The 15,926-nt window shown below is 53.0% G+C and overlaps 1 protein-coding gene across 1 annotated transcript in view; it reads right to left on the bottom strand.

The window, feature by feature from the left end:
- Positions 1–10,331: 10,331 nt before the first annotated feature.
- Positions 10,332–15,926, bottom strand: part of RAMP1 (receptor activity modifying protein 1) — a 49,206-nt gene continuing 43,611 nt past the window's right edge. Inside the window, exon 3 of the mRNA XM_004386494.2 lies at positions 10,332–10,932. Within this exon, the coding sequence (XP_004386551.1) occupies positions 10,677–10,932 (256 nt within the window). The 3' untranslated portion in view covers positions 10,332–10,676. The remainder of the gene's footprint in view (positions 10,933–15,926) is intronic.

Here is a 15,926-nt window from a genome sequence, read left to right as displayed (position 1 = left end):
AGCCCCAGCCCGCGGCCCCAGCCCCGAAGCCCCAGCCCGCGGCCCCAGCCCCGAAGCCCCAGCCCCTTCCAGCCTAGCACAGGCCGAGCTGACTTCAGTTTTCTCTCCAGAGCTCCCTGCCCTGCAGTGAGCCGCTGGTCTCCAACAGTTTCCGCAGCCAGGTGGCAGCCAAGTGTCCCCTAGGCCGACAGGGGGACGGGAAAGGCCCCACAGGCACCTGGCAGAGTCTGGGCACAGGTCCTCTCTGATCCATAAAATCGTTTCCTGCCTTGACCTTCTAAGAGGCTGGGACTTGAAAACAAGAAAACAGTTACCTTTTTAAAATCACAAGGAAACTATGGCCGTCCTCCAAACCCATCACCAGGAATTCACTGTTCTATTGGTGTCAACTAAAAAAACCAAACCCACTGCCATTGAGACAATTCCGACTCACCGTGACCCTGTAGGACAAAACAGAACTGTCCCCATAGGGTTTCTAAGGCTGTAATCTTTATGGAAGCAGACTGCCACATCTTTCTCCCAAGGACCGGCTGGTGGGTTTGAACCACTGACCTTTCAGTTAGAAGCCAAGCGCTTAAGCACTTTGCCACCAGGGCTGTATTGGTGCTAGTTTTGAAAAAAATTTAAATAAATTCATTAAGTAAAACACTGAGGGATTGGCATTGTTTAGGAAGCAGCGATTGTTCATGGTGATGGGAAATGTGGTAGCCATCACGGGTGATGGCTGCACATGATTCATGTAATTGATGTCACTAAATTGTACACCTGGAAATGCTGACTTGGCAAATGTCGTGTTATATATATTTTTACACAACAAAAACAACATTGGGGGCTGGGAAGACGAAGGCAGATGGAAAGGAGGGTGCCTGTTGGCAGCCTGGGTCAGGACCAGGGAGCTGAGCATGAGAGCAAGGGTCGTGGGAGGTTTGAGGGGTCTTCGGCCTTCTGCCCCTGGGCTCAGCGTTGGGGAAGCGGACTGAGTTGTACTCCCGGGGACATGTGCAAATTCCCCCTCAACCATGTCGTATCATAGTCCCGAAGTTTACCCACAGCTTGTCCTGTGGAAGGAAGATAGAAGAAGAATTGATGAGTCTGAAGTGTGATATTGACAAAGAATATTGAATATACCCTGGACTGCCAGAAGAATGAACAAATCTTTCTTAGAAGAAATACAACCAGAATTGTATTTGGGGGGCTGAGCCATTCAGCTTTCCTGGGGGCACAGGAAGCTGAGAAGCGAGAATCTGCCCTACGTGGGGTTCAGAAAGCACAGGACGTTGTGAAAAACAGGTACATAGAGACTTCCTCTCCTTTCAGGGTGCTCTCCTGAGTTAGGAGAATAGGAGACTCCTCCAGGCAACACACAAAGCAGACCCTGGGCCTGATGGGAGGGAACCAGAGCATCTCATGGGGCAGCAGTGGCCTGCACGGGGGGCTCCCACGGGGGGCTCTGAGAGGTGGTTTCCCAAAGAGCTGGCTCCTGAGGGCTGCTGAGGTGGGTGGGCATTGCCCGTGGGCAGAGGTGATCGAGTCCTGCGCAGGGAAGCCCACTTATTCTTACGGTACCAGAGTTGCAACCCTCTGAAGGCACACATCTGGAGGGAGACTGACTCTCCCTGCCCTCGCCGCCTGGAACCCCCAATTCCTAAGGGTTCTTCACCATCCTGGAGCGAGGGAGGCCGAACAGGATAGAGAGCTGCTGGAGGCCTTGAACTGGGAGAGTGCTGGCTTCACATCCTGGCTCCAGCCCCATGCTCAAGGACACCTGGGCACATGGCAGTGCCTCTCTGTGCCTCAGTCTCTCTATCTGCACAACGGACATAACCTCTGGGCTGACGAAGCCTGGGAGAGCAGAAGTAAGAGAGGCAGGTCCTCCGTCGCTGCTCCACAGGCATAGAGAGAGGATGTTAACATCCCAGCTAACCCAAGAAACTCAAGAAAATATCTGTTTCTCTCTTTCTTCTTATTTCTTTGTTCTATTAAAAAAAAATCCGCCCAAAGACACACCGGCATCAGGGAAGAGGAAAGCGGCTGGTTCTCAAACAGCAGACAAGATGAGAAGCCCAGGATGGCAGCCGCTGAGGCCCTGGAAGGTGCTGGTGCTGGGCAGCCCCCTTGGGCTCCCCTAAGGAAGCCTCGTTTCCCTCCCAACAAGAATGTTCGGTGCAGCTTAAAGCAAGTTTTCCTTCAATCTTGGGATGTTTCTGTTGTGTTTGCTTGCCAGCTTTGCTACAATGCTGTTTTCTACTAATTTTCATGGCGAATTATAGCACTTTGGTTCCATTAGACTTAAGGGACTGCCGAGGCCAGCTGGAAAAGCCAGGGGCCACCTCTCTCATCGATGCTTGGAGGAGGCGGGCCCTCTGTACGCTGCAAGGGCTGGCCCCCAGACAGGAGGAGAGAACCCCAAATTCACCACTTGAATATTTCCTGTTACCATCATTATCATCATGATTGTCCTCTCCTCATCTCAGCTCCAGAGCTCTGTGGCGTGGGGGTGGGGATACACAGAGAGAGAGAAATATACACCCAGGTCAGTCGGCTTCTAGATCCTTCCGTGTAAATGAATCCTCGTAGCCAATATTAGCAGAGGCTTATGATATGCTGTCTTTATTTTCAGCAAGCAGTAAAGATGACTTGAGGCACTCAGTGATGGAAGTCAAAGACTAGTCTTTAGTACGGATTATGCCTGAACAGGAAGGAAATGAAAATGCTCACAACTGGACCAATAAACAACAGCATGATGACGGAGAAGAAACTGAAGTTATCAACGATTTCATTCTACTTGGATCAGCAGCCAACGTTCGTGGAAACAGCAGTCAAGAAATCAGATGATGTATTGCAAATCCCCTGCAAAAGACCTCTTTAAAGTTCTAAAAGGCAGAGATGTCACTTTGAGGCTTCAGGTGAGCCTGACCCAAGCCATGGTCTTTTCAATCGTCTCATATGCCCATGAAAGATGGACAATGGGAAAGGAAGATGGGAGAAGAATTGATGCGTTTGAAGTGTGGTGTTGACAAAGAATATTGAATATACCCCGGACTTCCAGAAGGATGAACAAAACTTTCTTAGAAGAAGTACAACCAGAGTGATACTACGTAGAAGCAAGGATGGCAAGACTTTGGCTCACTTACTTTGGCTATGGCATCAGGAAAGACTAATTGCTAGACTAGAAAAGGACATCATGTTTGGTAGAGGGTCAACGAAACTGAGGGAAACTCTCAGTGAGATGAGTTGACACAATAGCCACAACAATGGGCTCAAACACGCCAATGACCACGAAGGTGGCACAGGACTGCTATACATAAGGTTGCCATGAGTCACTTAACAGCAAGACATCCATGTGCCAGGTGCAGCGCCAAGAACGTTCTTCACAATGGCTCCATAGACCCCATATTGTCATCCCTTTACAGAGGAGGAAACTGAGGCCCAGAGGGGTTGCGGAGTTTGCTCTGCCATTTTTCATCGGCAGAGTCAGGATTCTATTAGAACTCAGGGAGCTTGGCACCGGAGCCTCACATCACTGTGTGTATATATATTTAAATGTAGAGCTGTGTCTTGTAAGAATTGAGGCCACCAGGGTGAAGATCCAAGTGGCACCCTCGTGTGAGCGACGTCGGGCAGTCTGGGCAGATGTTAGGATGTCAGCGCCCTCATGACCAGCTGAATGGAGGATGAAAAGAGTCACCACCTGCCATGGCCCGTGACCTCCAGGCACCCCTGCTGCCTCCCATCCCCACTCGCACCCCCAATAGCAATCATCAACAAACAAACTGGCCCAACCTCCCAGGGGTGTGCCTGTTGGGAAAAGAAGTCCTGTGTCAGGGAGGAGCAGCTGGATGGCCATCACCAGGCTGGAGTGGGATAGCTAAGAGGGATGATGTTGAGGGCTGTACAGCAAACTGTTCCTCAATCTGCCTCTCTGGCAATCTTTCAACCTCTGGCAGATGTGTGTAACCCAGGTAAAGTCGGGCAACATCAAGGCCCATCTCAACACAGTGCCATGAAGGAGAAAAGCAAAGTCAGAACCAAGTTCAACTCCAAAGATCACCTTGAAATGTAGTGATGGTCTCTCCTAACCTTTTTCTAAGAAGACTCAAAGGGTAATTACGTTCCTAATATAAAGAAGCACGTCTTAAAACCCCCTTCCTTTCACTCTCTCAAAACCCCCAGCCTTCTGTGCGCTCCCTTCCCATACCCCATCACCGCCCACCCAAATATGGGTCCTCTGGCAGGTAGTCTGCTCTGTGGAGCTTAAACACCGTCCTTGGGGTGAGACAGATAACTGACACTCGGCCACCTTTTCCATTCATATACCGTTAACAGAGAGGTGAAGGAGCAGCTGAAAGTCCCACACCTAAAAAGGGTCTAGTCAGGATTCAGATCTGGGTAAGCTTGAACTTAGGAGTCCCTAGGTGATGCATACAGTTAAGCCCTTGGCTGCTAACTGATAGGTGGGAGGTTCAATCCACCTAGAGGTGCCTTAGAAGAAACACCTGTGTCCAAATGGCATGGTGGCATCAGACCTTGCCTAACATCAGGAGGGAGAGAGAGGAGCAAGATCAACATCAGCCCAAGGCTGATTCCTGTGAGGTGGAGGTCAGACATACTTCCACCCTTCAACTTTTTTACCGTATCTGACACCAGCACTCCCTCCCATGGCACTCTCTACTTCTCTGCTGGGTTCCGTAATTTGTTGCAGTGACCACACAGAACTCACAGGCCATACTCACAGTGATGGGGTTTATAAGGGAAGTAACAGGTCACAATTCAGGGTTAGGATCAACTTGGAAATAACAAGAACAACTCAGGATACAGTTCTTCGATCAGGACAGATTCTTCTCAGCAGCTGCTGCTGGGCCCTCACTCTTGGCCTGGGCCCTGTGCTCTCTGCCCTCAGCCCTCAACCCTCAGCCCTCAGCCCTGCTTGGGCAAATGTTATAAAGCTCCTTAGCTCTGCCGATAAGTACCCAGAGGCACTCTACTCGGCCAGGAAGCCTTGGCCCGAAGGCACTCAGCTCTCTTGCTCTGTGGGTCAGCAAGCTTAGCCTGCTGGTACCATGCTGCTGCTTTCTTGGGCTGTCTCCATTGTTACAAGGGACTAAGAGATTCTCAGCGCAGGGACTCTAGGTCCAAAGGACTTGCACTGCTCCCGCCTCTTCTTCTTGGTGGTAGTGAGGTCCCCTTTCCCACCTCTGGGTTTGGCTCCCTTTAAGCCTAGAGGGATGGCAAAACCGACCAATCCCCCATGCACCTTATTTGCATTATTAGCAGGCTGTCCAATCCCATTGATGGGCCACAAGCACCTTATTTGCATATTGCCACCTAATCATTTTGTGGAGTCACAAGACCATGGCTAGAAATGCTATATTAAAGTAATTCACTGCACCACAGCCCGGCAATCTGCTTCTGAAAAACCAGCCATTGAAAGCCCTATGGAGCACAGTTCCATTCTGACACACATGGGGTCACCATGAGTTGGAACTGACTCGACAGCAAGTTTTCTTTTTTTTTTTTTTTAAAGCTTGAGTCTACACCAAGACTGCTAACTGTGGCATCAGGCGGCCTTCCGTGACCGGGAGATGATGTCCCAATAATTGTGATGTGGCAGCTAGATCTGAGCTGTAGTGTGTGGTAACCACAATTGCAGTGTACAATCTGCCTTCACTTCAATATGGCCTGGGCAATGTGTTTACACACACTCGCCCAAACTGAGATCATCTCGCTTCCCTGTTTCATAATCTGCTTTCCCCAGTCAATGCTATACGACGAGAAAAAATTTCCCATGCACTTCATTTTAGGAAACATTTTTTTCCGTCATCTGGGTTTAATCTACTTTAACGGCCCTCTAACGTCGGGCACGGAGCTCTTTCACTCATTTGCGCTTATAAATAACTCCAGGTGAAGCTCATTCCACACATGTCCTTTTGCACATCTCTGCTTGTGTCCTGGAATAAATTCCTGGAAGCGAAATTCCTGGGAATACACATTTTAATACTTTTGGTGCATATTTCTAGAGGGTCCTCCAGGGAGACTGAACTGGTTTTCGTTTTTGGTGAGCAAGAGGCAATTTGCTTCCCCTGGGTGCTCAGGGCTTGTTTTGCAGAAGGAATAACATGTTCTGTCACAGGCTCCTTCTGCATTCTTGGGCTGCCTCCCCTCCCCTTCCCATCTCCCAGGCAGCCTGCTCCCTGCTAAGTTGGGTATCTGACAGGAATGCCCTTTCTTTGAAGATTAACTCGATTCAGAACCACTTCTTGGCTTACCGGAAACACTGTCTCCAAAGCAGTCTTATCCCGGGGAGCTCATTAATATGAGCAGCTCTGGAAGCAATAGCACGCGATGGCCAATTGCGTCTCCCAGTTACTGAACTCCTTCTCTTTCTTGCGTTTTTGGGTTCTTGGACTTCCTAATGATTTTTTTCTAACAATTGCCATAGCAAAGTTCTGGAGGGGGGCCATTTCTCCAGCTTGGATACAAATAAGGCCAGTCGATCTCGCTGTTGTTCATTGCTGTCGAGTCAATTCTGACTCATGGCGACCCCACCTGTGCAGAGTAGAACTGTGCTCCATAGGGTTTTCAAGACTGTGACCTCTTGGAAGCAGATTGTCAGGCCTGTCTTCCGAGGTGGCTGTGGGTGGCTTCGAACCGTGAACCTTTCGGCTAGCAGTGGAGTACTTAACCGTTGGTGCCACCCGGGGACCCCCAGTTTTCCTCTTCAGGTTAAAGCTGTCCTCAGCCTCTCCAGCTAGCCTAGCAGGAATTCCAGGCTCTCCTGACAGGGCCCCCTCCCTCAACTGTCCAAGAAGCCCAAAGTGCCTCAGCTTAAAGAAGGTGGCCCTGCTTCCAAGCAGGCCCCCAGGGTTGTCCGTGCAAGGGTCCAAGGTGGAGCAGCTCTTGAGATCACGGGCCCCCCTCAGCACCCTTGTGGGGAGGAGCTATGAAGTCAGGTTGTAAAGTGGGGCGAAAACCAGTGGGTGGTAGTTTGTGGGGAGTTTGCACTTCGCCTTTGCCCCTCCTCCACTTCCCAAATAAACCAAACCCAACCAAACCCATTGCCATCGAGCCGGTTCCGACTCCTGGCAACTCCACGTGTTACAGGGTAGAACTGTGCTCTATAGCGTCTTCTTGGCTATAATCTTTACCGAAGCAGATTACCAGGCCTTGCTTCCCAGGTGCCGCTGGGCGGATTTGAACTGCCAACCTTTAGGTTAGTAGCCAAGTACAAACAGTTTGCACAGCCCAGGGATTCCACTTCCCAGTAGCCCCTGGGACACAGGTAGGCAGGGGCGGCAAGGGGCCTGAGTGGGCCCCACCGTGGGCAGCCCCCAGGGCCGCCCTGCCCTCCCCGCCCCACACTGGCTCCCGGAGGTGGGTGGGCCTGAGGAGACCCACTGCTCCTCCAACGCAGCTGGGGGTGCCCGGAGTCATTCCGTGTGACCCTGGCAGGCATCCACCCTGTCCTGCGACAGCGCGGGGTCAGACCCCTTCGGGTCTCTTGCCCACATGGCTTCAGCAGAAGGACTTCTCAGAATAGCGCGTCCAGGAACGATTTGCGGGTCATCTTAGAAATTCACTTTCCTTTAAAAGTCAACCGCCTACTCAACAGCCCCAGCTGAGGGGAGGAGCCCCCAGAGGCCAGTCCTGCGGCATACAGGTGGCCAAGGGTGGCGGCTGCCCAGGCGGTGCAGGAGCGGGCCACTGTTATGGATTGACTGTGTCCCCCAAGATGTGTGCTGGAGTCCCGATCCCTGTACCTGTGGACGTGACCCTGCTGTGGAATGGGGTTCCCTCTGCTATGCTAATGATGCCGTGTCTGCGTGACCCCGGCAGAGGGCTCCCTGGGTGGGTAGGGTCCAGGCAATGGCTGCGTGAACTGCCGAAACACGGGGTGACAAGGACATGGGGAACACGGAAAGCTTTGTTGGTCCTCCTAGCCTCCACAGCAGAGCTAACTCTTTTACTGAAAGTGAATTTCCAGATCAGGTACACGTATATTGTTGTTGTTAGGTGCCATCAAGCGGTTCCGACTTATAGTGACCCCATGTACAACAGAATGAAACGCTGCCCAGTCCTGCGCCATCCTCAAGATTGTTGTTATGCTTGAGCCCATTGTTGCAGCCACTGTGTCAATCCATCTCATTGAGGGTCTTCCTCTTTTTCACTGACCCTCTCCTTTACCAAGCATGATGTCCTTCTCCAGGGACTGGTCCCTCCTGATAACATGTCCAAAGTATGTGAGACGAAGTCTCACCATCCTTGCTTCTAAGGCGCATTCTGGCTGTACCCCTTCCAAGTTGGCTCTGGATCCTTCATTCGGCTCATCATCATGTGACCTCCGGCTTTGGGATTCGTCAGCCTGCTCAGCGCATGAGCCAGCAGCCTGCCCTCTGACCTGCTGACCTTGGATTCGTCAGCTCCTGCAGCCACGTGAGTCAGGAATAGCCTCCATGTGTACTCAAATGCAATGACAAAGTCAGATACAGATTCTTTAGAATCATCCCTCGCCTGTTCTGCTCTGTTAGCTGGGAGAGTTGTAAAGTGATGGCGTCACACAGTCTGTTCTGTCTGAGAGCATCCTAATAATAACCTCTGGGCACGTAGTACCTGCCCGGCTCTGGGCCCACCTGATGACTTTGGGTGGTGTCCTGAGGATGGCCTCACCGACCTTCAACTGCACGGGACAGGAGTGACCCAGGGCCCGGCTCCCAGCTCTGAGATCCGTTCCTGGTGGCGCGGGGCCACACGTGCCAAGGTGCCCTGCCCGTGACTGAGGGGCGGTGGGGTGCTGAGGCCGGGCTCGCCCCCATGGCTTTGCGTTACCTCCTTCGGCCCTGCGGCAGCCTTGCACGTCCTCACCTGCGCCTTCCTTTCTCCTCCTCCTTTGCTCACAGCTGTTTACCCTGGTGACAAACTTGCCTGACGGTGCCAACCCCAGCCTGTGACCCCATGTAGATGCTGGAATCCTTGCTGGTCAGGAGCCGCACCCTGCTCCCCAACAGACAGGATGCACCCCAGGCCGTGACCCTGCTCTCCTGCTTTTCCTGAGCCGAGTTTCCTTGGAGAAGCTCCGAGAAGCCTGACCCAGGGCCCCTCTGGCCGGTGGTGCCATTTTCCTTTAAAAGCCCCCAAGGCCTCCTTGGGTTCTGCCTAGTGGGTGCGAGTCCCTGGGGACAGCCTGGGGGGAGGGGCGAGGGGAAGAGACATCCAGGGAGGAAGGGTGTTGTAGCCCGGGCCATACCAGGCTTGGCTGGGGGATGGGGGGTGACCCCACATAGCGGTGAGCTGAAGCTGGACAGTCCAGAAGGGATGGCCTTGAACCTCCTGATGTGTGGGGGGGTGGCTGCCCTCAGGGTGCTGGGTAGAGGACACCCCAGTTAGCCATCCAAGGAGGGCTGGAGGGCAGAGAGGGTGCATGGTGGGCGACTGGGGGTGCAGGGACCTGAGAACTGGGTCAGCTCCGAGGACATCTGGAGGGGCCGTTGGGGGCTCCCTTCCGGGATCCAGACCTCTGGGAAGCTTGGCTGTAAGTGGGCGGCCTTTGGGTGATGCTGCCTTGCAGAGGAGAGAAGGGAGACCCCCCCAGGGACTGGGGTGATGAGAGTCCAGACAGGGCTGCCAGGCCTGTGAGAGCAGAAGCTTTCTTGGGAGGGACCCTGGTAAACCGAAGGAACCCAGTTTTTCAAATCTGTGGGCTCAGTCCTCCAAGAAGGGGTTCTAGCCTGTGAAGTGCAATGGAGGGCTATGAGAATCACAGGGGGCGGCGTCAACATACATACAGCACGTCACCTACATGGGGGCCTCACCGACATCGTCCCCCGCCAAAGGTCCCTGTGAGGGGAGGGGTGCCTCCTGCTGGAGAAAACCAGAATGTCAAGGGCCTGGTGTTTCTGCCCCCACCCTACTTCTCCCAATGTGGTGTTGTTAGCTGCCGCCCGGGACTCATGGCGACCCCATGTACGACTGAACAAAACGCTGCCGGGTCCTGCGCCATCCCTGTGATCGGTTGCGAGTTGGACTGATTGATGAGGTTTTCATGGGTTTATTTTTGGAAGTAGGTCACCCGGCCTTTCTTCCTAGTTGTTTTAGTCTGGAATCTCCGCTGAAACCAGTTCAGCATCATAGCAACACAAAAGCCTCCACTAACAGACGGGTGGCGGCTGCGTGTAAGGTGCATTGGCCAGGAATCGAACCCAGGTCTCCTGTGTGGAAGGCAACAGATCTAGCACTGAGCCACCAATGCCCCACACTCCCAATGTAGACATTAAGAAAGAAGGACCTTTGCACATTTAAGAAGAGCCTTTTAATCACAAACTCTTCATCCACAAACAGTGTCTCGGGTAAGCAGTCCGGCCGGAGGTGGGAACACAGCCGCGGTGGTTTATAAGCACATCGGGAGAAGCAGAGCTTGGGACTCTTCCTCAGAAATAAACGACAGTGACGCCCCCTACCTTTGAGTACCTCGGCTGCCCTTTCGGGGTCACTCAAGGTGAATGCCTGGGCTAGGGACCCTCTGAAATCCTGCAGCTCTCCTCGGCTGGGGGAAGAGGGGGGCTTGGGGCATGCCTTGCTGGAAGGGCCCAGACGCTGTCGCTGGGCAGGCCCGGGGCTCCTGGCCCTACCCGGCCTCCCTCTGTGTGCAGAGGGCGCCCTGGCCTGGGGGCAGCTGCGCCCACCTACACGATGCCTTCCTGGCGCCTGCTCCTCCAGGCCACCAGCACTGTCACAACCAGGGTGACCATGATGGGCAGCACGACAAAGGGGCACAGGATGTTGCCGGGCGGGTCCCGCACGGCCAGGCCGGACACGGGGCAGCTCCTGAAGTAGTGCTTGTGGACGGCGATGAAGAAGCGGTCCACCTCGGGGTTCGGCCAGAAGCAGCGCAGCTTCTCGGCCACGTGTCTGGTGCAGTCCGTGAGCTCCCCGTAGCTCCTGCAGACGGAAAAGAAGCCATCAGTTCTAGACGGCAGTGGGGCTTGCCGCTCGGCTCCTACACAGCTTCCTGCCAGGCCCAGCACCAACGTGGTGCCTGGCTCTGGAGGTGAGGGCCCTGGAAGGCACCTGTGGGGGCTTCCCGGAAGTCCTGCATGTGCCCAGACCCTGGAAGGAGAGCTGGGGCTGAGGGGCGTCCCTCCCAGCCCTGGGATTTTAGGGGCTGTGGGGCCAGACACGTGACAGCGTGGGAAGGGGGGAGCAAGGCGTCTTCCGACGGCAGCCCAGGGCACCGCCCTTCAAGGTAGACAGAGCGTCAGCCTCTCCTGCCCCTCACTGTCCTCCGTCACCCAAGCATGGTCCACCCTCAGCCTGGAACACCCTTCCCCCAGGTGTCTATGGGACTCGCCATGAGGACCCCCACACCACCTGTTAAAGGCTGAATTGTGTCCCCAAAAAGACATGTTGAAGTCCTAATACCTGGTACTTCTGAACGTGACCTTGGTTGGAAAGGAGGTCTTTGAAGATGTTATTAGTTAAGTTAACCTGACATCATACTGGAGTATCGTGGGTCCTAATCCTGTATGACTGGGGTCCTTATGAAAAGCCAAAACCAAACCCATTATGTCGAGTCACTTCCAACTCCTGGCGACCCCACGTGTTACAGAGTAGAACTGCTCCACAGGGTTTCCCTGGCTTTACCCTTTACAGCAGCAGATCGGCATGCCTTTCTTCCCCAGTGCCGCTATTGCTGCTAGACGCCACGGAGTCACTTCTGACCCACAGTGACTGTATGGACAACAGAACAAAACACTGCCCTGTCCTGCGCCATCCTCACAATCATTGCTGTTGGAGCCCACTGCTGCAGCCACGGTGTCAGTCCATCTCTTCAAGCGTCTTACTTTTTTTTGCTGACCCTCTACCTTACAAAGCATGTGTCCTTCTCCAGGGACTGGTCCTCGCAATAACGTGTCCAAAGCAGGTGAGGCGAAGCCTCGCCATCCTCGCTTCTAAGGAGCATTCTGGCTATATTTCTTCCAAAACAGATTTTTTGTTCTTCTGGCAGTCCATGGTATAGTCAATATATCCAACACCATAATTCAAAGGCATCAATTCGTCTTGAGTCTTCTTTATTCACTGTCCAGCTTTCGCATGTATATGAGATGATTGAAAATACCACAGCTTGGGACAGGCACACGTTAGTCCTCAAGGTGACACCTTTGCTTTTTAGCACTTGACTGTTGCGGTGGTTGTCAGGTGCCACCGGATCAGTTCCTACTCACAGTGACCCCGTGGACAACAGAACGAAACACTGCCTGGTCCTGCGCCGTCCTCACAGTCCTTGTTATGCTTGAGCCCACTGTTGCTGCCACCGTATCAGTCCATCTCATTGAGGGTCTTCCTCTTTTTTTGCTGACCCTCTACTTTACCAAGCATGATGTCCTTCTCCAGGGACTGGTCCCTCCTGATAACATCTCCAAAGTATGTGGGATGAAGTCTCGCCATCCTTGCTTCTAAGGAGCATTCTGGCTGTACTTCTTCCAAGACGGCACTTTCTTTGCCCAATGCAATACGTTGTTCGATTTATTTATTTATTATTCTACTTTAGATGAAGGTTTACAGAACAGAGTAGCTTCTCATTAAACGATAAGTACACATATTGTTTTATAACATTGGTTACCAACCCCACGACATGTCAACACTCTCCCCTTCTCGATCTTGGCTTCCCTAGTAGCAGCTTTGATTTCTTGGCGGCTGCTCCATGGGCGTTGACTGTGGATCCAAGTAAAATGAAATCCTTGACAAATTCAGTCTTTTCTCTGTTTATCATGATGTTGCTTATTGGTCCAGTTGTGAGGGTTTTCGTTTTCTTTATGTTGAGGTGTAATCCATACTGAAGGCTGAAGGTGCTGCCAGGTGGGTTCAACCCACCCACCTCTGGGTTAGTACACAACCCCAAAGCACACCTGTTGCCGTCGAGTTGATTCCAACTCATAGCAACCCTATAGGACAGAGCAGAACTGCCCACATAGGGTTTCCAAGGCTGTAATCTTTATCGGAGCAGACTGCCACATCTTTCTCCTGTGGAGCGGCTAGTGGGTTTGAACCAACAACCTTTCAGTTAACAGCCGAGCACTTAATCACTGCACCACCAGGGTTCCTTTTTCTAGGTTAGTAGTCAAGAGCAAACCCTTTGAGCCACTCAGAGACCTTAGGTCCTTATGAAAAGAGGAGAAAAGGCACAGAGATGGAGAGACACACCAGGAAGACAGCCACGTGAAGACAGAAGCAGAGATGGAGTGATGGGGCCGCAGGCCAAGGAGCGTGTGGGGCCACCAGAAGCTGATGGGGCCGCAGGCCAAGGAGCGTGTGGGGCCACCAGAAGCTGATGGGGCTGCAGGCCAAAGAGCGTGTGGGGCCACCAGAAGCTGAGAGACAAGGAAGGACTCTCCCCTAGAGCCTTCAGAGAGAGCACGGCCCTCTGACACCTTGCTTTCCAGTCTCCAGAACTGCAAGAGGATAAATTTCCATTGTTTTAAGCCCCCCAATTTGTGGTCGTTTGTCACAGCAGCTGTAAGAAATGAAGATGCCAACCTTTCCAGTGCCCCCAGCCCCCCATCTCCCCCGCCCCTGCTGGACTTTTCTCTGCAGCACTTACCACCTTTTGCTGCACGGCCTTACGCATTTATTTTGTTCAGTGGCTGTGAGTGCCAGAGGGACAGGATTTGTGTCTGTTTTGTTCACACCTGTAATCTTGGTGCCTAGAATAGTACTCAGCACATAGCAGACATCTCAGCCCCGTGTGTCTGTCCTTCCGCTTGAGGGGGACCCCCCTGAGCACAAACCCGGCCTCTCTCCCTCCTCTAACCCAGGGAGGATGAGGCAAGGCCTCCCGGATGGGTGCGTTTCAAGGGAAACCGTGGATCTCCGTAACCCAGCCCCCTCCTCTCTGTAGTAAACTGAATTAACAGCCCCCGTTCTTCACTCCCTGGTGGCGCAGTGGTTAAGAGCTTGGCTGCTAACCAAAAGGTCGGCAGTTCGAATCCACCGCCCACTCCTTGGAAACCTTAGGGGGCAGTTCTACTCTGTCCTATAGGGTTGCTATGAGTCAGAATCGACTCGAAGGCAACAGGTCGGGTTTGGTATTCTTCATTCCAGAGTCCCTGGGTGGTGCAGATGGTTAAAGCGCTCAGCTGCTAACTGGAAGGATGGAGGTTTGAGTCCACCCCGAGGCATCTCAGAAAAAAAGTCTGGCAATCTACTTGCAAAAACCCTATGGAGCATCATTCTACTCTGACATACATGGGGTCAGCATGAGTTGGAGTCCACTTCACGGCACCTGGTTTTATAGACTCATTGGGAGACAGCTGATCCCGAACAATGTCCCCCTGTCCCCTGTGGCCCCAGGAGGAGAGCTGAGATGCCTTTGGAAGGAGGTGTTGTCATCTCTGAGATGGCCGTCTGCAACAGCAAAGTCCCTGACCCAGGAAGCCAAGACAACCGGCCATACGCTGAGGCTGAATGTGGTGGGCTATTCTGGGATCAGGCGCTCTCTCCTCGAAATGTTATCCTTCCAGTTTGTAAGGCCGTCCACACCTAAAAATATCTCTTACGTGCGGTCGCTGCCCACTTCATCCTTTTTATTTGTACAGAAGTGACAGCTGAAACTTTCAATAAATACCGTGAGCTCTGTCAGCGACAATGCGCTAAAAGAAAGAACCCCCTTGGAGCCCAGGCCTTCTCCTGCCCAAGGGAACACAGTACTGACTGACGGGCCTGAAATCATCTAGAAAAAATCTTCTTGCTTTAACCCTCTATTTTCAGTTCTCAAGTAACTGAATAATTATCCTTTTTTTGGCTAGAACTTTTCTATTCTGGGTCCCTAAGCAAACTTTGCACAGAATGTTCCTGAATACTGTGGTGGAGTTTTCAATGTATCTGGGTCCCATGTCAAGGCTTAGAGTACGTGATTCACCATGGCTCACTTCTTCTTGGCAAGAAAGGGCCCCACTGATGCTCACAGATGAGTCACCTGCTCTGGGACACCCCGTGGGTCCTGTAGCTCTCTAAGTGGCTCTGAAATGGAAAGTAAGGTAGAAGGTCAGCAAGAAAGAGCAGACCCTCAGCGAGATGGATTGACACAGAGGCTTAGCAATGATTGTGATGATGGCGCAGGACCAGGCAGTGTCCTGTTCTATTGTACATAGGGTGGCTATGAGTCAGAACCCACTCAGCACAAAAAGAAAGCCTTCCTCTAGAGCTGGTGCCCTGAATTTGGACTTCTAGCTTCCTAAACTGTGAGAAAATAAATTTCCGTTTGCTAAAGCCACCCACGTGTGGTATTTCTGTTATAGCAGCACCAGATAGCTGAGACTCCAGGGGACAGGATGTTGTGCTATTTTGAGTGGCCAGAGCTTAGGGATTAGGTTGGAGAGAGGCTTGCGGAGGTGGCCTGGGCCCTCTGCTAACCTTCCCGGGCCAGGCCTGGAGCTCGAGGCCCAGAGGGCTGCCCTCTCCCGGCCCTGCCTCCCCCTGCCTAGGAGTCGCCCCTGTCTGAGCCTGCAGCGTCTCTTCCTTGCTCCCCACTTTTCTCTCTGCAGCCCTATCGCACCCCACCACCTCTCACACCCCCCTTCATCCCTCCCTCTGCTCCAGAAGTGCGGTGCATTTTCTCCTGGGATGCCCAGTGTGGGGAACAAGCTCTGGGAACCCCCTCTCAAAACTGGGGGCACTTCATTGACAACCCTGCTCCCTGCCGGCAATCCCGGGGCTGGGACCCCCTAAACAATGTCATGTGGGAGGTGTGTGGTTGTACATGGTAAGGGGCAGCCCTGCCAGCAGCCCTTCATTCCTCCCAGATGTCCCCTCAGGGCCCTCCCAGCTGCAAGCTAAGGGCTGCCTCGGGCACCAGAAGCTGGGAGAGACAAGAAGGGGTCTTCCTCAAGGGCCTTCGGAGAGAGCATGACCGACTGACACCCTGGGAGAGACAAGAA

The sequence above is a fragment of the Trichechus manatus genome, unplaced genomic scaffold (assembly GCF_000243295.1).
Source record: "Trichechus manatus latirostris isolate Lorelei unplaced genomic scaffold, TriManLat1.0 scaffold00165, whole genome shotgun sequence".
NCBI lineage: Eukaryota > Metazoa > Chordata > Mammalia > Sirenia > Trichechidae > Trichechus > Trichechus manatus.
Note: the sequence above shows the minus strand (reverse complement) of the source record. Positions and strands in the feature narration are given on the sequence as shown.